Here is a 24,343-nt window from a genome sequence, read left to right as displayed (position 1 = left end):
TATATTATTTGTTCTTTCATTGTTGTATTTCTCAATTCACACACAAAAAGTTTGCAAAAAGTTTGTCTAATGGGCCACAGCTGGAGCAGCGTCATCTATGTAAATACAGAGGTGACTGTACAACTTAGGAATCAGCAAGGTGCTGAGCTCACAGGAGCAAAATGAGTTAAAGGTGGATGGTGGCATCTAGTGTTCAAACAGAGTGTTACATGATGACGTGAAGTAGTCACTAGATTTGTTCTGTACAGTATGTGATGGATGGTCACATGGATAACAATGCAATATTGGAAAAAAATGCTAGAAATGGAGAAGGTACAGTAAAATAAAGTTTGTTTGCACAAACACATTCTGATTACTTCGTTTGATTTTGAGACGCAAAGACTCACTTAAACACATCATTATCTGACGCTCCTCATCTTACTGTGGAATACTTGAACCAATCACATTACTATTGAATCCTTTCATCTCTTTCTGTGATCCATCATAGCAGATTCACATCTTCACCTATATTAATAGTGAGAAAATGTTGTGAACCCCCAGTACAACATTCAAACAGATGATTAACATACATTAACATGTGCAGAAGAGGCTCTCTCAGTGAGTCAAGTGAGTCTCAGTGTCATCACTGATGTTCATGGACAGAAGGTGAAAATAGCCCGTCATCCCTTCCTCCATTCATCATCTACCTCCCAGTTATCAACAGAGAAAGTCAAGCCCCAAAAAGAACGCAGTATACTAACAACATGCAAATGTTTATCTACAAAAAAAAAAACAGAGATACACTGGAATATTCAAATTTAACATATTAGTATTAGCAAAGTGGTTTTTATGTGGTTTGAGGGATGTTTCTGCATATTTTCTGTTTTTCTAAACATTACTCAGGTGTCACCTGACCGTGGCTAGGCGGTTGCTATGGTAGATTGGATGTAGAGAGTCAGTATTGCATTAACATGTGGTTTTTGCATTGATGCTAAGCTATTAGTTATTTTCATTAAGTTAAATCAGAAAGCTATTTATCCTGTTTTCTCCTTAAAGCTACAGTAGTTATCTTCAGAGTGTCCTATCCTCTCCCTGGCCTTTTAGACATTAGTCTTATAAATGAGAATTAAAAAACACCGCTCAAGCAGAAATAGATGAGCTTCTCTGATTGGTCAGAAGAGTGAGCCCTGCTCAAAAACCTCAGGGAATAATTCCTCTTGCTGTAGGTGTGGAGTTTACAATAGGATTGTCAGCAGGGGGGATTAAGATAAACTAATACATTTAATTTTTAAAACTAGTAATTTGTACTGATTTAAATTAAATCCTGTCTGCATAAAGTTGCACTTCCTGTGCATGGGAAGTACTATGCCACCAGTATTACATTTATTTTAGTATTTTTAAAATTTCATCCGGCCTTTGATATTTATGAAATAAAGATATATATAGATATATGTAGGACTGTGACAAGTTTAGGTTTGTGAGATGTGTCTGTAGTATTGCAGTGTCTCTTTAAAGAAAGGGGGAGTGTAAAAGAGGGACAGAGGAAAGAGATGAATAGAAGGCACCAGAAACACCTACCATGACCAAGTGCGCTGTAAATGTAGGACAGAAAATCGAGTGGAATACAAACGGATCCTCAAGCGACATATTCGGGGGAAAACCATGTTGGGATGTGTCTCATCTGATCCAATTATTTCTAACTATGGTACCGCACACGATCACGGGAACGCAGGAAAAGTGTTTTTCCTCCAAAACCTTTCTTGCATTTTGAAATGGAAAAGAAGAGTGGCGGTAAAATACCTCGGTCTGCTACCTTTCTCCGATTATCAATGGTAGGCATTGCATAATTCACCCATACCCACCGGAGCCATTTGGTTCCTCCTCTTTGGGAAGAGGGGGACGCCAGGAAAAAAACAAAAAAACAAAAAACAAAAAAACGACTAGATCCAGTAACTGCCTTTTTTTTTTATTCGGTGGTGCCTGCAATTGTTTGGCTATGCCCTTTTCTCTCATAGGAAGGACTTGCAGACAGTAGCAGGGGAAGGATGCATTTAACGCTGGATGTGTGCTGCATTCAGGGAGATTCGGCAGTAATAGCAGCTCTACCAGAAACGGCGAGTGCGGAGGGCCTGGGAAGCACCCAGCCCCACTATCTCCTCTTTTTCCTCCCCCCCTGCAGGACCATGCTTGCGTGAGGGATGAGGCTGTGCACAGGGACACCAGGCCAGAGCTGCGGCCTCCTTCTCACAAGAGCCGGTCTCCCGACTGCAAGATCTGTGAACACATTGCCACCATCAAATCAGCATCTTTGGTACGCAGCTCCCTCTCTCTCTCTCTCTCTCTCTCTCTCTCCACTGTATACATAAAAAAAAAAAAAAAAAAAAAAAATCGGTGTGTGAGTGCGCGCGCATGTGTTACCGCGTGTGTGCGTGCTGCTGCTGCTGCTGCTGCTGGTGGTGGTGATGGTGGTGGGGGGGTGAGAGGGGAGGATGGGGGGGGGGGGGGGGGGCGAGGGGAGGGAAGAGGTGTCTGTGTTCTCAGCTGTACATCTGTAGTCATGGCAACCGGATCCTGTTAATGGATGTCATTTTTTCCATCCTCAGCTTCCCTCTCTGCCCCTGCTTTTTTTATTTATTTATTTTTTATAAATGTACATTTGTATGTGCTCCATGTAAATGTCTGACTGATGCCTAACACCAATGACACTTCATAACAGGTGCATTTCTACATGTTCTCTCGTAGATTGTTTTCCTACAGACAGGTCTTGATCTGAATATTGACATTGCAGATGCTACTCGCTTTTTACAAGGTTGACTGGAGTGATTACCTGCAGTGGTTATTTCGTGTTGCTTGATATTATCCAGAGTTATTCTGGTCAAATTATTAAATGGGATTAAACAAACAACAAAACATCCATTGGTTTACTGTAGATGTGTGTTGCAAACTTATTTATTTGAATGTTTGTTCAGGTCATAGCCTCTGACTTATCAGCCGTCTTGCTTCTCCTTGCCTGCTCTGTGTCTTTTATTTCCTGCTTCCTGTGCTCCTCTGTCTAGGTCATCAGGTAGATCCAGGAGCATGAGCAGGACTTTGAGCTGCGGGTGCAGATGTCTGGGTATAAGCGCATGCGGCGGCAGCACCAGAAGCAGCTGATCGCCCTGGAGAACAGGCTAAAGGCCGAGATGGATGAGCATAGGCTCCGGCTGCAGAAGGAATTAGAGACACATGCGAACAACACTTACATTGAGCTGGAAAGACTGGCCAAACGCCACGCTGCTCAAACAGACAAAGAGGTACAGCCTCCACAGCAGGTGTTATTTCTGAATGAGGTGGAAATTACAGAGTGACTTCATTCACTATAAGCCAAACAATGTTTGTGGAGGCATTTTTGGGTGATAACTAGAACATTTAAATTTCTCCTGCACAGATGAAGTCAGTTGCAGCAGAAGAGAGGAGAATCCAGCAACAGATTGTTGCTCAGCAAAAGAAAGAGCTGACTTCTTTCCTAGAGAACCAGAAAAAGGAGTACAGGCTTTGCAAAGAGAAGATCAAAGAAGTAAATATTGTGATAAAGCACAGTACAAAGTTCTCTTAAACTCTCAGCCAAATTTGATGATATTGTCTTCAGATCATACAAACAGTGTTCACTTTCTTTTTTTTATTTTGTGTTTTTAACATGTTAAGGAGATGAATGAGGAGCCTTGTACACCCAAGGAGGAGAAGCAGGAGCGTCTGTCCAGGCACAAAGAAACGATGCAGCACTCACAGGCTGAGGATGAAGCTCATTTCCTGGCCCAACAAAGGCTAGTCTATGACCGGAGCTGCAGGGCCCTGAAACGCCGGAGTCTCATCAGGAGGCATGAGTTTGAACAGGAGCAACTGAGAGAGGTGAGGCAACTTCCTGATTTTATGTTCAATCAGACTGTAAAAACAATGGTAGATACCACAAAGAACTTTTCTCATTGATTAAAATGTGATAATGCTGAAAGAACTATTCACTATAAATTCTTATGCTGTGGTAAATCAGTGAATTTTATATGCAGAAAATATAGAAGTGATGTATTTTTAGGCTTCAGGTGTATTTATGTGTGTCTTTTACGCTCTGAGCACTACTAAAGCATGTGTGACCTGCACTTATCATTGGACCCTGTACAGAGACACATACATCACCAAGGCTGGACTGCAAAGCTTCTTTTCCTCATTTAGAAAGGATTTTAACAAGACGACTAACTTTAGGACAATCTCTAGTGGGCTGAGTAAAACCCGTTATTTGTGTCTTATTAAAGATTTTCAATCCTGAACAGTGAGATGAAACAAGGCATCTGTTCACTGACTAAACTTAAATTCTGGTGCAACCACAAGGGGGCACGACCCAGTGTCATCTTGTGGCAGTCCCAAATCTTGATAAATGCAGAGGGTTGTGTCAGGAAGGGCATTCAACGTAAAACATTTACCAAAATTGAACATGCGAATCATCAGCATGACTTCCATACCAGATCGGTGGTGGCCCGTGTTAACAGCGACCACCAGGGTGCTGGTGGAAACTGGGCTATTGTTGGTCGAAGAAGGAGAGAAGGAAGGTGTGTTCATAGGTGGAGAAAGAAGACGAAAAACGAGTGTGTAGGACAGTTGGATCAGGGATCAAGTTGTTTTACTGTGGTCTGGATGGAACGAAAAAAGGAATAGAAGTTATTCTGAAAGAGGATTTTGTCAGGAGTGTTGGAGGTGTATCGGATAGGGTGATGACTCTGATGCTGGAAATTGACCTGCAGACCTCAGTGGACATGTTGGTGAAGGGAAAAGGTGATGTAATTGTGATGGGCAGGTTTGGTCTTCAGGACAGAAACGCAGAAGGACAGATGGTGGTAAACTTCACAAAAAAGAACGGAAATGGCTGTAGAATACTTTCTTCCGGAAGTGGCAGGAACATAAGGTGACATATAAAAGCAGAGGGAGAAACACTCAGGCCAACTACATCTTGTGCCAATGTTGAAAACTGAAAGAGATCAGTGATTCCAATGTGTTGGTAGAGGAGGAGACAGTTGCAAGACAACACAGGTTGGTGGTGTGTAAAATGAATGTGGTGAGGAAGATAAAGGACTAAGGCAAAGTAGAGGACGAAGTGGTGGAAGTTGGGAAAGGAAGAATGGTGTTTAGTTTGTAGGGAGGAGGTGAGACAGGCTCTGGGAGGTCAGGAGGCGTTTTCAGATGACTGGACAACTACAGCTAATGTGATCAGGGAGACAGGTAGGACAGTACTTGGTGTGTCATAGTGTGAAGTGTGAAGTGGACAAGGGAACTTGGTGGTGTAATGAGGAAGTTCAGGTGTATTTACAGAGAAAGAGGTCAGCTAAGAAGAAGTGGAACACTGACCGGACTGAAGAGAGTAGACAAGAGTACATGGAGATGCAGCGTAAGGTGAAGGTAGAGGTGGCTAAGGCTGAATAAAGGGCATCTGAGGACGTGTATGCTAGGTTGGACAGTGAGGAGGGGGAGGTGGATTTGTACAAGTTGAATCAAAGTGATAGAGATGGGAAGGAAGTGCAGCAGGTTAGTGTGATTAAAGATAGGGATGGGAATGTATTGACAGGTGCCAGGAGTGTTATGGGAAGATTGAAGGAGTACTCTGAAGAGTTGATGAATGAGGAAAATGAAAGAGAACAAAGAATAGAAGAGGTGACTGCAGGAGGTAGGAAAAAATAGAAAGAGTGAAGTGAGGAGGGCACTGAAGAGGATGAAGAGTGGAAAGTCCTGATGACATACCTGTGGAGGTTTGGGCTTGTCTAGGTGGCAGTAGAGTTTCTGACTAGTTTATTTAACAGGATGTTGGAAAGTGGAGGATCCCCGAGGAATGGAGTAGAAGTGGGCTGGTGCCAATTTTTAAGGACAAGGGAGATGTGCAGAGCTGCTGAAACTACAGAGGAAGAAAGCTGATGAGCCAAACAATGAAGTTGTGGGAAGAGAAGTGAAAGCTAGGCTAAGGGCAGGGTTGAGCATTAGTGAGCAGCAATATGGTTTCATGCCTAGAAAGAGTACAACAGATGCAGTATTTGCTCCGAGGATGCTGTTGAAGTACAGAGACGGACAAATGGAGTTGCACTGTGTCTTTGTAGATCTAGAGAAAGCGTCTGACAGGGTGCTGAGAGAGGCGCTGTGGTTTTGTATGAGGAAGTTTGGCGTGGAAGAAAAGTGTGTTAGAGTAGTGCAGGACATATATGATAGCTGTAAGACAGTGGTGAGACGAGCTGTATGTGTGACGTAGGAGTTCAAGGCGGAGGTGGGTCTGCTTCGGCTCTGAGCCCCTTCTTGTTTGCTCTGGTGATGGAAAGACTGACAGATGAGGTTATATAGGAATCTCCATGGACTATGGTGTTTACAGATGACATTGTGCTCTGTGGCGAGAGCAGGGAGCAGGTGGAGTAAAATCTAGAGAGGTGGAGGTGTGCCCTGGAAAGCTGAAGAATAAATGAATTAGCCGCAGCAAGACAGGATACATGTGTGTGAATGAGAGAGAATCAAGTGGCACAGTGAGGTTACAGGTAGCAGCGGTAAAGAAGGTGCAGGACTTTAAGTAGTTAGGGTCAAAAGGTTCAGAGCAACGGAGAGTGTGGAAAAGAGGTGAACGGCCGTGTGCTAGCAGGATGGAACGGGTGGTGTCAGGCGTGTTGTGTGATAGGAGTATCAGCAAGAATGAAAGGAAATGTGTTCAAGACGGTGGTGAGACCAGCGATGCTCTACGGCTTAGAGACAGAGGCACTGGAGAAAAGACAGGAGGCAGAGCCGGAGGAAGCAGAGCTTAAGATGTTGAGTTGCTCTTTGGGAGTGATGAGAATGGATAGGATCAGGAATGAGTACCTCAAGGGGACAGACCATGTCAGATGTTTTGGAGATAAAGGCCAGATCGAGGTGGTTTGGACATGTTCAGGGGAGAGACTGTGAACATATCAGTGAACAGACCAAAGAGGAGATTTATGGATCTAGTGAGAGAGGACATGAAGTTAGTTGGTGTGAGAGAAGAGGATGCAGAGGAAAGGGTTAAATAGCAGCAGGGAACAGCTGAAAGAAAAAGAAGAAGAAGAAGCTCTATTTAAAAAAGTATATCCTTTTATAAACTAAACTGAAATATACAGTAGGTAAAAGGAATTTTTATTTTTAGGCTGTGATTTACTAAAGCAGTTGGTCATGAGATGATTCAGGAGTTGGGTGGTGTGCTATGTTGGACAACAATTGTTGAACTTGTTTTTTTTTTTTTTGCTTAAAATTGCATTTTTATGAAAAATCGAATTCCAGGAGCTGAATAAGAAGAGGACCCAGAAGGAGATGGAACATGCTCTGATGATCCGGCAGGACGAGTCCACACAGGACCTTGAGCGAAGGCAGCTGCAGATGTTGCAGAAGCTGCGTATTGAACTCATGCGGCTGCAGCACCAGACAGAGCTCGAAAACCAGGAGGAGTACAATGGTCGGCGACAGAGAGAACTACACAGGAAACACAGTCTGGAGCAGCGGCAGCAGCCCAGAAACCTCAAGGTGCCTGGGACATTTTATTTGCCACTATATTGTCTGTGGTTTTGTAGTGAAGTGGTATTGAGTTAACCTCATTTTAAGAGGTTTTAAAGGTTTCGTTTTGAAAGGAGTGTAAGATGATTATGTTCTAGGTTTAAAGTAAAATCTCTGTAGGTACTGTTTGTCTGTCTCCTCTGCACCCTTGACACTTATTCTGCCAAAATGTCATTTGTATTCTTACTATAAATTGCCAAATAAGAAAAACTACATATAAATATGAATTTAACATTAAAGGCCTGGACCTCTTTTAACTCTGTGCAGACACTGGAGATGCAGATCAAGAAACAGTTCCAGGATACTTGCAAGGTGCAGAACAAACAGTACAAAGCTCTTAGAAACCACCAGCTGGAGGTCTCTCCCAAAGGTGACCATAAGAGCATCCTGAAGAACCTAAAAGAGGAGCAGACACGCAAGCTGGCTGTACTGGCTGAGCAGTACGAGCAGAGCATCAACGAGATGATGGCTTCACAAGCGGTACGAGGATCATGAAGCATCTTATCATGAATAGCAAAAGTGGGCCTCATTCATCATTTGTATTTGTTGTACATTTTCTTGTATTTCTTGCATAGAACCTTTGTTATATATTGTTGGCCTCAGGTTTGATAAAGGAGGTGAACGCTGCACTTGTTTTGAATGTATTCGTGACTACTTCTATCCTCCTGGGTGTCCAGATGCGATTGGAAGCAGAGCAGGAAACAGAATGCGAAGCTCTGAAGCAGCAGCTCAAGCAGGAGATGGAGCTTCTGGATGCCTACCAGAGAAAAACCAAGTCACAAATGGAAACGCAACACGAGCGCGAACAGCAGAAACTTGAGCAGAAGGTCTCAATACGCAGGGCGCACCTTGAACAGAAGGTAGGTTTAAGATGGAAGTCATTCTATTGGATTTTTAAAGAATCAGAAATACCAATCAAGTACCTTTTGTGACATCTTACTCTGAAAATAAGACTGGAGTTATGGCCAGAACATGTATCCTGTGGCTGGACCTTTGCAAGCTCCTCTATGGGACAGTGCACACTGTTTGCAACAATCAAAGTGTTAATACTTGTGCGAACCTCACTCTCGGTTGCATTTGTGCTTTCTAAGGTTGTGTCTGAAATCACTCCCTATTCATTCATCAGAAACTCACTATATAATCTACACTCACATGAGAATTTGGAGACTAATCATCGTGATATTGCGTTATCACTAATAACGGTTTGAGTCACGCAACTGCAAATTTCTTTTCTCCAAATTGGGAAGCAGTGGATTGTGTAGTTGTTAGCTGCAGTAGTAGTTTAGCACAGATGTCATGCACACTGAATTTGTTGTTCCACCGCTTTGAGAGCACTTTATAGTGGACATATCACAACTGCAAATTGGAAAAACATAATATATGGTGCACTACATAATAAAGGGAGTGATTTCAGACACATCCCGACACAGTGAGTGCTGTGGCCCATTCTTCAGCAGCAGTGGGCTCAGGCATTTCAACACCCTAGTCTGAATTGGCCCTTGTTGACAACAACATTAAATCACTATCAGGGCAAATCTCAAACAACCAGGCAACAATGGTCCTAGATAGCCACAGCAAAGCTTGTTTTCCCAGCCATCCCTGTACTTACCTATACCTGATCCAGGTATTCAACAGTGGGAACGGCGGAGATGATTGGTCTATATGATAAAATAACTACCACGTTTTTTAACGATTGCAGATTGAAGAGGAACTGGCCGCACTTCAAAAGGAACGTACCGAACGGATCAAGCAACTTTTGGAACGCCAGGACAGAGAAATTAACACTTTTGATGCAGAAAGTAGAAGTCTCGGCTTTGGAAGCCTGGGATCTCTGGACTTCCCCAAAGAAGACAACAGATGAAAGTGGATTAACTTTAGAGGACAACATGTTCGTGCCCGTTTCATTTCCACTTGACCCTTTGTCACATCCACGGTGATAAAGCTGGATAACTTTCTCTATTGCTTTTCTTCTCTCTTAGATATTGCATCTTTGAATCAAGGTGTTACGTGCAATGAGAACTTCTTTTGTGAAACTTGAAGGGGGGAAAGTAAAACAAAAGAATCTTCAACAACATGTCAATAAAAATCCAAACCTAGTCAGTGTAACTCAAAACTTATGTGTTTAAAAATAACAGACTCTTTCCTCCATGCCATTTCCTCTTTTTGGTATGAATTGAATAAATCAGGAAATTTTAGTAAAATGGGCACTTTGATATGTTTAGGTAGAAACCCTTCATGTTATATGATGCTTAATGTGTGTGTCACATGGAGGGACATTTTGGAATGTGAGCTGCGGACTCCCCTCTGGTGTTAAGAAGCTGCTTTGCCTTTTTTTACTGGTTTAATTTCGTTTTGTTGTATTTATTTGGTTTCATTTTATGCTCTGAATGTGAAAATTACTGTATGGGGTCACTGGATAAAGTCAGAGTTTATGCATTTTTTTAAAGATTATTTTGGGTCTTACTTCCATATTGTGCTTATGCATACAGTATACTGTGGTCCCTCACTTTTCTAGGCAACAGTTCTTACATTTTCTTTGATTTAATATGTAAGATCAATTGGCATTAGCTTGATCCAACCCATTTATCTTGTCACAACTCAAGATCCCACTTGGTGAAACTGCTTATTATTGCATGCACTTTAAGGACAAATTCAGGTTGTGAAGTGAAGCATGAATCTGTCAGAGATTTTAGCTGTTTGTAAATAAAAGTGGTCATAGCGTTTTTTTTTTTTGTTTGTTTGTTTTTGTTTTTTTGTTATGTTTGTTTGTTTTAAGCCTATAGATACTGGACATAAGCGCCATATTTGATATGATAATTTCACAAATGCCTTTCTTTAAGTTGTGCCTGGAGCAGATTTTTAGTTACGTGTTTGTTATATCTATATTTATTTACTGAGGTCGGCACTATTTTGTTTTTGGTCTCATCCAAACTTGTGAATCATTTAATGTTCACTAATCAAAGTTCTTGTAAAGGAAAATGGTGAGAATTGTGCTGTTTAACTTTTGATATGAATATTTGTACATGAGAATATAGGTAGAACATACAGAGACACTGGTCTATTACTGATAACAGAGCTTAACGATAAAGTTTTTGCTTCATTTTTGTTTTATGATATAGAGATATGGTCATACGATAGCTCAATATATTGTTAAGTCAAAACACTAGACTCTAAGATTGTATCAATGCTGGTGAATGGAGCCACAGACTTAATATCAGTGTGATGGTCTGCAACAGCAACAACACACAACAACGTGTGGGTCCAGATTGCATTTGAGTAATTAGTTTCTAATAATCAGATTTACATATTTTTGCCATGTTCACTGCAGTCATTGAACAGGTTGCACAATGTTTCCTTTTATACTGAATGGAAAGGTAATTGTTTGGTGCTTAATTTCTAATACCACCTTTAGCCTTGTGGTGTTTTGTCTTGGAGAGAGTGATTTTTACAAAATGTAAACTTGAAGCATTTTGAAACCCACTCTGAGTCAAAACACTTCGAAGTTTTACAAACACTCATGACATATTTAGAGTACCCCATGCAGTGAAACCCTCTAAAAAATGAAATATATGTATGAAAAATAAATACTATTTTATCACGGGTCAGTTTTTGAAACATTGTTTAATGTGATGGTCTTGAATGCAACCCTGTTATGTTTATTTTTATTTTCATTTTAGAGCCACAACTTCTTCTGCTAATGTTCAGTCGTATTCCTCACAGGGCTGAAAGGTGGAAGATGCCCCCTGAATGAACACAATATTTTAAACGGAGGAATATAATGACATTCAAATGTAATTTTTGATGGCAATAGATGCTCTTGTTTTACATGTCGAAACCTAAATTCTGAATCTGTTATGTTTGAGTGTGTTCTGAAATTTAAATGGCTCCTCTAGATTTTTCAGCCTTTTACATTTTCACAAACTTTCTGAAATTTGATGAAAAAAAAGTTTCTCATATGCAGTAAAACCTTTTGTCTGGTCACATATAGCTAAAGCTTTGTGGACAAATGGTTTCATACAAAAAGTGCTATTGGGGTGTTTGAATAAGGTTTGTACCTGAGGGCTTCACAACAAATACAAACTGTACAGTTTGTGTCGGTAAAGATTCCCAGTCATCTATGTGAGGCGGTCTGTTTGAGTCATGGCAACTGGACTGATCGATGAGTAGTGATACAGATCAACATAAAAACAAAGAAGACCAGTTGCCATAACTCAGCTTCCACACTAACAATATGAAAAGTGTGAATTCCAATTTACTAGAAAGATGTATTTAGTTTGAATAAAGGGGACTTTCCTAAACAACCTTATTCACCATTTCCTGTGCAGTTAAAAGACAAAATAAACCAGATTCTGCTGAAAAACAAACAAAGCATCTCAACATTCTGCATCATATGACAGCGCATTTCTTATTGTTTGTGGTTGAATTTCCTTGTAATGCTCTTTTATGTGGTCTAAGACTTCTCACTTTAGACTTTTTTGGGGCAATATGAGTGCTATGACCTACATCGTATCAAATGTTTACTATTTACTGTGCACCTACAGACTTATGTACATGCAGGCCCAAGATAGCTTGTGAAAAGCAGAACTTTGAAATAAGAACAGGAGGTGAGAGGGAAGTTAAACTGCAAAACGCCCAGTGTTTTCTAGGCTTCCTGACACTTCAAGGTAAACTTGTGTGATTTGGGTGTTGACGGTTGGCTTTTTTTGGCATATCTGTACTGTATATGCTGGCAGGAATCCAACTGTAGTTTCCTTGAATTGTCAACATCTGCAGCGCTATCTGCAGCAGTTGCCCGCCTTACCGCAACCCCTCTATTATCCCCTGGGGCAACTGGAAAGCCCCGAGAATGGCAGTGAAGTGGTTTGCCCTTACCTGAAGTAGTGCTGACAGTGTTGTGGTGCGTTGAGTTCCCCCTCTCTTTTCTCAAGTAGTCAGTGGTTTGACAGCAACGTTACATCTAGTGTGAATGCTTGAAAACAAGACGTGATTACAATAAAAAACATGGAAATCATGTCAGCTCTCGGTGAGCTGTTTCAGTTTCAGTGCAAAGTAAACCTGCAGGTTCTTGTACGTAGCCATGCTTGTCTGTTTTGTAGCCTGACCTCTCATCCAACCCGTGACACATCCAGCCAGCTAAACACATCAGTGTTGGAAGCAGAAGTGACCACCACTCCTAGAATTCAGTGACGAGGGTGATGATGAGATTAGACAACACATGAAAACCCCAGTTTTTGATATTGTCATCTGTGTTATTGTCATTTTTCCGGTTCCCCTTCACATTCTAGCCAAACACCACAACATGCAAAGTATGTCACAATAAAAGCATTCCCTGAGAACCCAAACACAAAATTACATTTGTGGTTTGACAGTGACATATAGCCTACCATGGTTCCGCTGACCCATCCTTTTTACGTAGAAATGCATTTTGCAATATTGTTGCAGAAAAGCAAAAATAGCGTTAGAAGCAGTTAAATTAAAACATATATAAATCTGGTTAAAACAGGATATAGGGGGTTCAAAGTTGATCTTAGCCTACAGCCCATTTCAAAAACTACATATGTGACACATTTTTTAGAATTTCTCAAGAGTCACATTTTAATGTGTTGGCTGTATTAGCAATTTAGCTAAATGTTGAAGCACCTTGGCACCAATTACTGCAGGAATGTGTTGATTTTCAATTATCCAAATCATGTTTAAGCCAGAAAAAGCAACTGAAACATCCACACAAGTCCCTGCATTATTTAGATTGTTGACAGTAACCTTGCTGTTTTAACAAGCATAAAGTGCATAGGAAACCACCATCTCTGTGCACTGTGGTTAACACACTTTTTTACCTTTTCCCACACACAAAGGTTTCACCTTCTTATTTAGACTCTCTAGGGGGCAGTAAGGGAAACCGTGTCAAAGGGTAAGCTGACCACAGACCTTAAATTATTTACACCATTAGGTTAAATTAAACAATTTAGCAGTTTATATAGGTCAGATATGGGCATATTTCTCCAAGCACAAAAAAAAAAAAAAAAAAAAAGGAAGTGCTTTTAAATCTTTTTGCTACACACTCTGGTCACACATGTACAAGTCACTACATAAATGTTCACACAGCAGTCATGTAAAGACACTGCCCACATGTTTTATATAGAAAAAAGAAAAAAAAAATGCACATGTGAAAAAAAAGGAAGACATTCTGGGAAATTTGATTGCCTCACATAGTGCACGTCATTTCCTTCTATGACCAATTTGTGTGGTTTCTGTCTTATAAAGTTTAAAGGAGTGTGATTATGACAAGTCCGCGATATTTGCCTGTGACACTGAGTGGAGAATGAATGGTCATGTAAAGAGTATGCATTATCAACAGTCTATGGGACCAGCAACAAGTAAGTTTCATTAGAGCTATTCTTCTATTCAAATTGAAAATAGTAATGAACAGTATTGCACCTTTTTTCTTGCCACTGTGAATGCTACTTTGGTTATTTTTGGCACCTTAGCTGCTGTGAAACCGGCTGAAGTTTCAGATTCAAATTTAGTGCTTTAGGTTTTTTTCAGCAGATTGGAGTTTTGTGCCTGCCTTAATGACAAAAATGTTTTAAAACAGTTTGGAGAATATGGAACACTTTAAGAGACTGACAATGATTCATGGCAAATATGAAACTAAGCTGTAGATTATTGTGCAGATAATGTGCTGTAGCAGACTTTCATTATTCATCTGCATGTTATCTAGGTGAAGAATCTTCTTTTTTATGTCTCTCGCGCCATCAACTTGTGGCTTTAGAACAAAGTTCCCCTCACTAATGTGATGTAATATAACCAACCATAGCTGACCGGTTCCTTTCTCCTCAGCATTACTCTCTCTCCTGCTGGTTATGGCTGTTGTTTTAACAAGAACTGTGGCAGCAAGCAGAAACCAGCACTGTGGGAATTCTCTGCCACAGACTTTGAAGCTCACCCGTCTCCTGCAGAAGGAATCTGTTGACCTTATCAAAACATATGTGAGTACAGACATAAAACTGCTGTATCTTATTTTGCTGTGTTAAATCCCCACGTGCTTGTTCAGTATTTTCCTTCTTTATGACATAACACGCTGACTGTTCCTTTTCTTCTTTAAGATGTTTGGCCTAATAAGTCTGATAATCTATGTTGTTGCAGAAAGCCTCTCAAGGTGAAATGTCAGACCTCTTCTGCACTGTGGCAGCTAACGATGTCCCCGACCCCAGCATCTCTGGCCTGGAGCCCTCAGAGAAATTAGCGAGCATCTACACACATCTCCAAGCGTTCTTCCCACATTTCAAACGGGTGTACGAGCAGCAGACAGACTTACAGCCACCCATGAGCAAACTGCTAACTGAGCTCGACAGTGTCCGCGATCGCAGCAGGTACCTGGCTGTTCTTGTAAACATCTTTTATCAGAGCCTCTTCCCAAACCTGCCTGTACCAGAGCCAGCAGGGGGGCCAACATCACTGCCTCCTCCTCAGAACGTCTTCCAGCAGAAGGTCTATGGCTGTGCAGTCCTGCAGACCTTCAAGGAGTTCCTGTCAAATGTTTCCAGAGAACTAAGAACTGTGAAAACCCAAGTGTGCAGGAGGAGGATACAAATAAACACACTCTTCTTTTGAGGATAACCTAAGGCTGGCCTTAGAAAGTTAGTCAATAGTTACACTGAGTTTGTACAGACTTTAAAAGATAATTGATGTAAAGCTCGCTGGTACATGAGTGGAACAGAATCTATTTATGGTATTTAATTTATTAATTTATTTTTGAATCTGTTTCTTTAACGCTGTTAAATGCAAATTATATATCTATATTATATATAAATAAATATGTTTATATCCTATTTTGCTAATGTTAAACTTGTTGTTGTATACATTAAACCATGCTTTGCAGCTGTGCTTCTTCATGACCTTTGATTTGTGTGGTTATACAACTTCAGGGAAGTGTCTGGAAAAAGGAAATTTCAAAAAACAAAACAGATTTTCAGGTGTTGCCTGTATTTTCACAACCCTGTGCTTTAGTAGTTTTTTTTATAATTGTACAACAACAGTAATAATAATAATAATAAAACCTACTACTATGAGTTTAAAGCATCATGTGCTGTTTTCTGCATGGATTCAGTCCATGAAGAGGAGTTTAAAAAGAAAATCAGGAAGCTGCTGAGACGCTGACTGTGTGATATCAGCTCAGAATGACGCATGTGTTCAACACAAGGCTGGATCAGATAGGAAAGATTTCATGAAACTGGCGGGCTGTCTGGTCAGTCACAAGGTGTGGGTGGGTGTGGGTCAGATAACTGTATGTGCATGGTGTAGCATTTAGAAGCAAGGGTGTGAAGGGCGGAGTGGGTGAAAGCACCAGAAATGTTGAAATCCTGCAGAAAAAAACATTTCTAAATGAAGGAATAACAGTCAGCATGCTGACTTTTCATCCATACATACATATCACATATATACAATTTTTTTTAAATGTAGTAATGCTTAAGTAAACTTTCCTCCGATCACAAGCTCTCGGGAAACTGGAAGTAGATGGGGGATTCACTCTGGGTCATGAATCAAGTTCCCTGTTATAAATCTGCTTTATTTAAAGCACAAACACAGAGGGTACCTCAGGGCAACAGCCATTGTTCACTCTACATTATTCATTCATTTTCACTACCCACTCAATACAACACTAGTAGTATTAGTGTGAAACACTTCCATCTGGCTTTACTGCATCTAAAATGGAGGTGTGGTCTATCCTAGCAGATGCAGCTCTTGTGAAAATGCAGAGAGACACAGCTGGACTGGTTGTAGTTGCTGTAAGCCATGACCCACCTGTCATCAGTCTGCAGCATCACCGTGATGCTCCTGCCAAACTGCAGCATTTTGTTGTCCACCTCAGTTATATACATTTCTGTAGGGTGATGGTTGAGTTTTGAAATGAAGGAAAGACACACAAGAAAATGTGTGTGAAATCTAATTATCACATTAAAAAGCACAGTTTGCATGACTTTTTCTCTAAAATTGCATTGCAAGGTCATCAAAATTTAACCATATATGTTTTGACCTGCAGGGGGTAGTATAAAACCATGAAGAGTATCAAAATAGTATTTGGAGGAGCTGGACCATACATCATGACTTGATAATGTGGTTTTACCACATTCTGGAGAATTAATAATAAAAGGTCTTAACGAGTGTTTGACAGAAGCTTATTCTCATCAGTGAGCTATGGCTTTCCATTTCCATTATTGTTTTGCTAATTTTAGCCTTTCTATTGATAGCAATAGCAGAACTTGACAGGAAACACGCAGAGAAAGAGAGGTTAGATGACATGCAGCTAAGGTCCCCCACAAGAACTGAACTGGGATGCTACTGTACAGTGTGGTATGCACTGTAACCACCCAACCAGCAGCATGCTTCCCACTTGCTGACTCATCCACTTGCATTATTATTTCACTGCTTCAACATCAACTTCTTGTTAATTCTAACTGTGCTGTTATGGATTTTAAAAGGGCTTACACAATATTACTGTTCTTGATGTTTTGACCATTGAATTCAAAAGTAATTGGGCTGACAACAGCTTTTGAAGCATGACGAAGCAGTAAAAGGTTTGTTCACACTTTTATGTACTGGAATATAACCCAATCATTAAGCATCACTGACTTCCAAGTTCTAATGATACAGCATTTTTGCAAGGCCCAAATTAAGGCTACATCATTTGTTCATAAACATCATTAACATGTTTTCGTGTTCTCCAACACGCGTTATGATGTCACCTTTATGCAAAGTCAAAGAGAAGTAGTCACATGTAAACTACTCTTGTGGGATTATATACCACAGAGCATGCAATTAACAAATGAATTTATTTTCCATGAGTCATTCACATCCCTTAAGGGTACACTGACTTTTCTAAGAAAGCAAGGTGTGATCCACTCAGTGCTTTATTTCTAGTATTCCTGTAAACTGATGCTGTAATTCTTTTTAATACTGATCACAGTGTGTATTTTTTTTTTCCCCCAAATCATCTACATGATGAAGTAGATGTTAGATAAAATGAATTAGACATGAATTTATATTAAGATTTGTAGTGCATGAAGTCCTTATATAGAAATTAGAACTAATCACATTCTGCCTTTTAGCATTAAATCTTGCATGCCAGCACTCCCATTTCCTTTTTATCAGAAGTACACTTCACAAGTCAGATCTCTTTCATTCGGTCTTTTATTGTGCAAATGTAGTATGTACCATGTTAAATAGCATGTCAAGTGTCATATGTTTATCAATACAAATGTTTTTAAGTATTGTCTTGTACTTATTAGACAAAATTAGACACATTTAAAGTTTTTTATATCTGATATATATCCCTGATTATTAGAGTCATTGATTTATGGCATAAACATATGTAAAGGTTCTTCAGGCATTCACATTTACATGCATAGATTCATACCGTCTGTAACTCCAGACAGAATTTTGGATTATTGCTTTTTCCAATTACCGACATTCAGGTGTTGCTGAGTACCATATGTTATTGCTTATAATAAAACAAACAACTCCTAATAAACTGGCAACATACACATATTTTTGGGATTTGCATTGTTATTTAAACATGGCTAAGGCATATGTTGAAATCAAAACAACACACAGCTGCTGTTATTGTGAAACTATAATAATGCCTCCGCAGAGTCTTCCCAAAGATGCTGCATAGTTTAGTGCGTGAACCTCACTTGCACAGTGTTGTTGTGTCCACATTCAAAAAGCGAATGTTCATTCTTGATTCGATTTCAAAGCCGTTCAGCAACTAAAAAAAGAAAAGGAAGAGCAGTTCATACGATCCACATCGCATCGCACTTTCAAACTACTATATGCTACTAACCAAATATGTGGTGTGCAATCTGTGTATTCTCTGTACCAACCTTAAGAAAATGCTCAAATGTGATTCCCTCATAGAAATCATCAGGTTCCTGTTTATAGAAAACGTGAAGTCACTGACAGTTTCCAGACAAACAACTGGTGATAATCAGTGATGTCATACAGCTTACACATACCATGTGACCCACTGAAATACTTGCCACTTCCAACATGGCAGCGTCAGCAATGCTTTTTGCCGTCTCCTTTCCCAGTGCTCCACTGCGAGATAACAGCTCCTCCACCACCTGGATGAAGAGAGAGACCGGCTTAAATGAAATAATACTAACATGACTACAAATCTCTGCTCTCCCAAGGCTTAAAGAAATTACCCAGACACGGTAAGGGTGTGATGGAGATGCCCAGCAACCAAATGTGGAGCTACATATAAAACCCAACTAGACATAACTAGAGACAACAGTAAAAGCCACATAATAATCTCATGTTGACTCAAGCTGATTTCTTCAGACTTAGTAAACAATGTTGTAATCTTCACTTATGTGCAGACTAAATGTAATCAGAGGTTTAAAACTGCGTGAGCAGAGCGATTTCTTGTGTGCAAAGCTGAGCAGAGGCTTACGTGTCTGTACTCCTCAAGGGTTATTGTTCCATCGTTGTCGGTGTCGTGCATGTTGAATAAAACTGCAGAGAAAAACCCAACTTTATAACAGATATGTGTAAATGTCCAGCATGTGGTAATGTGACTCGTTTTAATAGGACTTACATCTCAGTTTCTCCCTCCTGACGCCCTCACGCTGTTCCTCTGTCATGTGCAGTGACGGGGGCCTGAAATGGGACATGACCACCAGGAACTCCTCAAAGCTGATCTCCTCAACTGTACCCTCACCATTCTCACGATAGTTTCTGGGGAAATATAGAAAGAGCAAATAAACCACAGGCTGGGAAGCTGTAACGATAACAGGAAGTACTTGAAGTGTACATTTTGAAGAAGTTGTTGTGATACAGCAAAACGCCACAGTACAGGAGTTAGAATTAGATATTATCAGTGTACCTTCTGTCAAAGAAAGCTTCTATGATCTGTGCACGGATGGGATTACATGCTAAATCTGGGATTTCGTTGAAGTGCTCCCTCCTGAGGGGGTAAAAAGGATTTTAACAACACAGTGTCAAGTACACAACTGTTGCCACATGCTACAAATGGCATGTGTTGGCATGAAGTGAGATGTTAAGATTAAAGATGACAATGAAAGATTACCCAGTTTTTTAAAAATCATAAAGATCTACTTACCGCAGTGTCTCTTCACTGTGGCTCAGCTGTTTGAATCTTTTATGCAGGACGGCAATCTGCTCGAATGAAACTGAGGACAGAACAGAGGCAACCTTAATCACCCGTGTGCAGTCAAACTGCATTTGCTCTCATGTACAAACAGACATGGATTGTATAATAATAAAATTATTAATTTCTTCTAGACAATCTTTTACTGGAAACTTTCAAAGCAGCTAATTTGGATATTCACATCATATGTAAACTCTTTGGTTTGCCACTTCCCAACATCATGCAGCTATCGCACTCTCCTCTTTTAACTAGAGGCTACAGGAGAAGTTTCTATGACACAGAAACAACAGGCAAGTAGCAATCAACTCATCTCCTTTGAAGTTTATATTTATTAGTATTTAGTTTATTATTACATCCACCTCCTGATCCAAATAGGGTAAAGTTACCTTGCAGTTTAAATTATTAATAACCAGACAGACACTGCACATGTGTAATTATGTACATAACAGGAAATGATAATGATAATAATCTTTCTGCTTAAGAAGACGTCAGACATTTCCCTATAAGTAAAGTCAGGATTAAAAAATAGTCTCGATTCAAATGTTTCCGGTGCAGTGAGTTCATGCTTTCGCACATCCCACATGTCTGATTTGATGCCTTTACATTTGAACACAACACAAACAACAACAAACAGCAACGAGTACTCACAGCCCGTCTTTTCCGCCAGATCAATGTACTGTGGCTGACCAGGTAACGACTGTAGTGCCCCCATGCCTCCAACAACAACAACAACAACAAGACTGAGGAGTCCAGTTCAAACGGGACCTGGAGCCGAGCACAGTCAGATCACAACAGGTGGAGCTGAGACAGGTCTCATGTGTCCGACTCATCCATGTGCACCTGAGTGTGTTTGGAGACCAGCCCCGCAGCTCTGTGCGGTCGTCAGGCAGCTTTCATCCTCTGCAAACAGCGCAGGGCCACTTCCGCAACTACAGCCCTGATGACGACACGTTTTTCAAGAACAACAGGCTGCAGGCTGAATTATTAATCCAGGCTTTTTTATTTATTCAGAGGCTGCGACCGCAGACTGTGACACGCTTGTTCATTGGGACGGAGCGCAGAGGAAAAAGAAGAGATATATATTCTCTTCACGTTGTCAAATATTGTGTATGTAAAATATCTTACTATGTATAAACTGAACACCTTGAAAATCCTTATAAACTGTGTGCTGCCACACTGTGACTCCTTTTTTAATTTCACTGAAGTTGGACTGTTTGTGGAAGTTATCTCAGATATGAATGGCATGTCTATTGTGTTTTATCTGAAAGGCAGATTAAACTTCTGACTTCATGGGTATAAACTAGTAAACTCATATTTGACAGTCAGCATCTGCTGGGACACCCACATGACTCCTACTCTTATTTGCTCAGACTGCACCATGACTCGATGTTTTAAGCCACTCTTTAAAAACTCATGACACACATAGAAACATGCCTGTAATTGGTAACTGTTACAGACCGGTTTAGGCCAACGGGTACAGTATGCTGCACATCAGGCTTCTCTTTTCTTGGAAAAGCCCTGCTGTAACATCACTTATCGGGGTGTGGCCCGAAGTTTAACATGTCTAGATGTTGAAAATTACAGATCTCTCCACGACAGGTTTCTGGCCTGTGTGAGTCACTGCAAAGAGTCTGAACACCTAAATTTTACTCAGTCACAAGACAGTGAGTATTATCATCCACATATTCTGCCTGAATTCCAGTGTTTCCCAAACACTTTGCCAAAGGAATAATCCCCCACACTCATCTCTTAGTCATCTGTGTGATCTTGAAGAGCTCAGTCAGTGTTTATGAGAAGTCTAGTATGTGTTTGTATCATGAGCTCATCCAAAATACCCCCATGTCATCTGATAAAGTTTTCTTCAAGGATCCCTCCCTAATGAGAGCTGTGTCCGCTCTGCTTTGAAAGAAATGTGTTCATGTACACAACGCAACCATACAGTGAAACAAGGTGGATGCTACATACAGTGATTAAAACCATGTAGTACTATTAAACTCCACATGGTGGTGGCATTTTATCAACAATAAAATGAACATATGTTTCAGACAACAAATTAATTTTGTTTTAAGAAGGCAGGGTAAAAAATATGCTGTGTGAGTTTGGAAGTGATGACATTTTGGTCTTTGCATCTTTCAATGGCTGTTTTGGAAGATTTGGGGGTAATTAATGTTAATTATACTGTTTATGTCAGTGAGTGTCTTCACAAAAGTAGAGCTACAAATGTGTATTTTACATAAATGCACCTCCACACACGTTTGTAAGTGTGTGTGCTAGTGTGTTTCTATATCATGTCATTCATTCCACATTAATTGTGTTGTGTGTATTTTTAATCACAGGGTACTCTTACGATGTATTGTATCACCAAATGATGCGCTGTTGTTTCTCTTTCGCCATCACTCTCATCAAATTACAATGTGCGGATCCCAATCTTTTTTCTATTTTACAACTGTTTCCAAAAGCTGTCCACACCTGTGGGTTTCTCCTCATCCTACACTTGTGAGGAATAGCTGTCAGTGCTGATTGTGAATTAACAGGCATCATAAGAACAAACCATTTCTCTGGCACAACAACATAGATCCAACCTCTTTGGGATGTCTTTATTTAAAACTACCTTTCACTTTTCAGATGCGTGTGTAACATTTTGTACAATACTATACACACACACAGGATTTAGGGATGTGGTCTAAAGCTCAACCTTCCTGTGTATTAGCGAAACTGAACAAGACACCATCACTCATCACCTTCTAAATTAGGAAGCAGTAACAGAGTATTGTGAGCCCTGCAAACATTGAACATGAGCATCATAGTCACACAGATTGTGTGACTCTGGGAACATGTCAAAGCATTAATCCTTGCGTTATGTTCAAATAACCAAGTTAGGGGGCAGTAGGTTCTTGTTGTGTCCCTATTGCCAACTCTCCTCTTCACACACTTGACACACAGCAATATACAACACATAAACACAATATAAATGACTAAAACTACATTTTAACCAAAGATTGGGATAAAGCAGGAGTCTCCTTAGCTGATATTAGTTATCTAGTAATTTTACACACAGTTGATGCACTAGATCAAACATTACAACACATTCTTTCTGGCTGTGGTAACGTTATATGATTGGCTGGAGTATAAAGTATGTACAACCTGTACGGTGAGTGGTTTAAGTAGTTTAATGACCTGTAAGCCACTGGCCTCTGGTAGCTGAGAGTAAAAGATGATGTTCGTTGGTGAAAGAGATCGAACAAATGTGAATATGTTCATTTATTTTCCCTGTGCAGGAGAATTGATAAATCTTGTAGAACACAATCAATCTGGTCTGTTAAAAAACAACAATACATTTATCCTTTATCAGTCCCTGCCCTTGAAATGCTCCTTCCCGTAAAACCATCTCACTTGCCGTGTGTTGTATTTGTATGTGTTGAAACTATTACTGGGCACACTGTGTTTGATGGCTTGAAATTGATTTGAATAAAGACCCAGCTTCAGAGAGGGGGGGTGGGGGCTGGGGGGGGGAAGAAAAATAAGGAGATGTCTGTTGTGTATGGAGACAAAAAGGGGTGGAAAAGCGTGGCCAAGGAGAGAGGGCAGCCTGAGCCTGTTTTGCATGCACGGGGGCTTCTGTGGAAGAAGGAGTTGACAGGGCGCCGCAGTGCTGCCTCCAGCTCTCAGACAACAGCTGCTCAGAAAGAGGAGACGTCCTGAGGGTGCTGCGACATGTCTCGCTCTTTCTCCATCTCTCTTTTCACCTGTCTCCCTTTTTCCTTTTACCAAACAGACGTACGCTAGACACATGTGCAACACACCGCGTTACCTACATTCACACACACACACACACACACACACACACACATTGGGGCAGGCAGCTTGCAATTTTCATAAAATATTGGCAGGCTGCCTGTGCTCAAACAAAACAGTCAAAAAAATTCAGGTATAGCCGAATTATTTGATGGAATCTGCTGTTTGCTCTGCTGACTTGAAAAGATGTTCATCAAGAATAATTATCAGCGGTTTAATGGGAACGAAAATGTTCTTCTTTCACTGTTTTCTGAGCTGCTGATGACAGATAGTTGAGCAGACAATCATTTGCATTAACATCAAAACATGTTTTTTTTATTATTATTTTCATGTAATTTGGTTATTTATGAAGTTTGTCTGATAAAATTGAATAATTTTCTCCATACTAAGAACAGAAAACCAATTTCTGCTGCGTGCTTTTATTCATAACCCGAGGACCACACGCATCAATATTCTTATTTCTATTGACACCACAATTTGTATGAGAATGATAAATTATATCTCACAATAACGTTGTAAGATTGTTGATGTGACAGCTCATACATTTTAAGATTGATGAAACTTTGTTCCTATTGCCGACAAAAAACATTAAAGAAAAAAAATCCTCTTGTGATGAAGCGTCAATCTCATTTCCACAGGACTTCTTGCCCTCATGTTAAAACTTTAGGGACTCTTTAAATCCAAATTAATACCAAGCAATTAATCCGAATGAGATCACGGCAGATTTATGAATGGTCAGCCCACAATTATAAGACCTGCTATACATTAATGTAAATTGAGCTGCAATAAGATTCAGTAGTCAGTTTTTGTCTGGGTACTTTTAATTACTTTCATCACTTT

The 24,343-nt window shown here is 40.3% G+C and overlaps 3 protein-coding genes across 3 annotated transcripts; 2 read left to right on the top strand and 1 right to left on the bottom strand.

Moving 5' to 3' along the window:
* Positions 1-1,565: 1,565 nt before the first annotated feature.
* taok3b (TAO kinase 3b) lies at positions 1,566-11,853 on the top strand. The gene is made up of 9 exons (XM_026353874.1): positions 1,566-1,811; positions 1,995-2,290; positions 3,036-3,272; positions 3,407-3,535; positions 3,664-3,867; positions 7,270-7,509; positions 7,807-8,019; positions 8,217-8,399; positions 9,239-11,853. Exons 3-9 carry the CDS (start codon positions 3,087-3,089, stop codon positions 9,398-9,400), a joined length of 1,317 nt encoding a protein of 438 aa, XP_026209659.1. The 5' UTR covers positions 1,566-1,811; positions 1,995-2,290; positions 3,036-3,086; the 3' UTR covers positions 9,401-11,853.
* A 1,967-nt stretch (positions 11,854-13,820) lies between these two features.
* Positions 13,821-15,409, top strand: m17 (IL-6 subfamily cytokine M17). The gene is made up of 3 exons (XM_026353875.1): positions 13,821-13,913; positions 14,377-14,525; positions 14,683-15,409. The coding sequence occupies exons 1-3, from the start codon at positions 13,859-13,861 to the stop codon at positions 15,148-15,150; spliced, it is 672 nt and encodes a 223-aa protein (XP_026209660.1). The 5' UTR covers positions 13,821-13,858; the 3' UTR covers positions 15,151-15,409.
* Positions 15,410-17,709: 2,300 nt separating this feature from the next.
* On the bottom strand, positions 17,710-20,691 carry tescb (tescalcin b). The gene is made up of 8 exons (XM_026353958.1): positions 20,357-20,691; positions 19,661-19,730; positions 19,424-19,504; positions 19,136-19,275; positions 18,992-19,053; positions 18,552-18,659; positions 18,420-18,467; positions 17,710-18,304 (listed from the first exon to the last, which is right to left on the bottom strand). The coding sequence occupies exons 1-8, from the start codon at positions 20,418-20,420 to the stop codon at positions 18,227-18,229; spliced, it is 651 nt and encodes a 216-aa protein (XP_026209743.1). The 5' UTR covers positions 20,421-20,691; the 3' UTR covers positions 17,710-18,226.
* Positions 20,692-24,343: the final 3,652 nt, after the last annotated feature.

Source organism: Anabas testudineus, chromosome 12 (genome assembly GCF_900324465.2).
Source record: "Anabas testudineus chromosome 12, fAnaTes1.2, whole genome shotgun sequence".
NCBI lineage: Eukaryota > Metazoa > Chordata > Actinopteri > Anabantiformes > Anabantidae > Anabas > Anabas testudineus.
The sequence above is the reverse complement of the archived record's forward strand: the minus strand, read 5'-3'. Positions and strand labels throughout refer to the sequence as shown.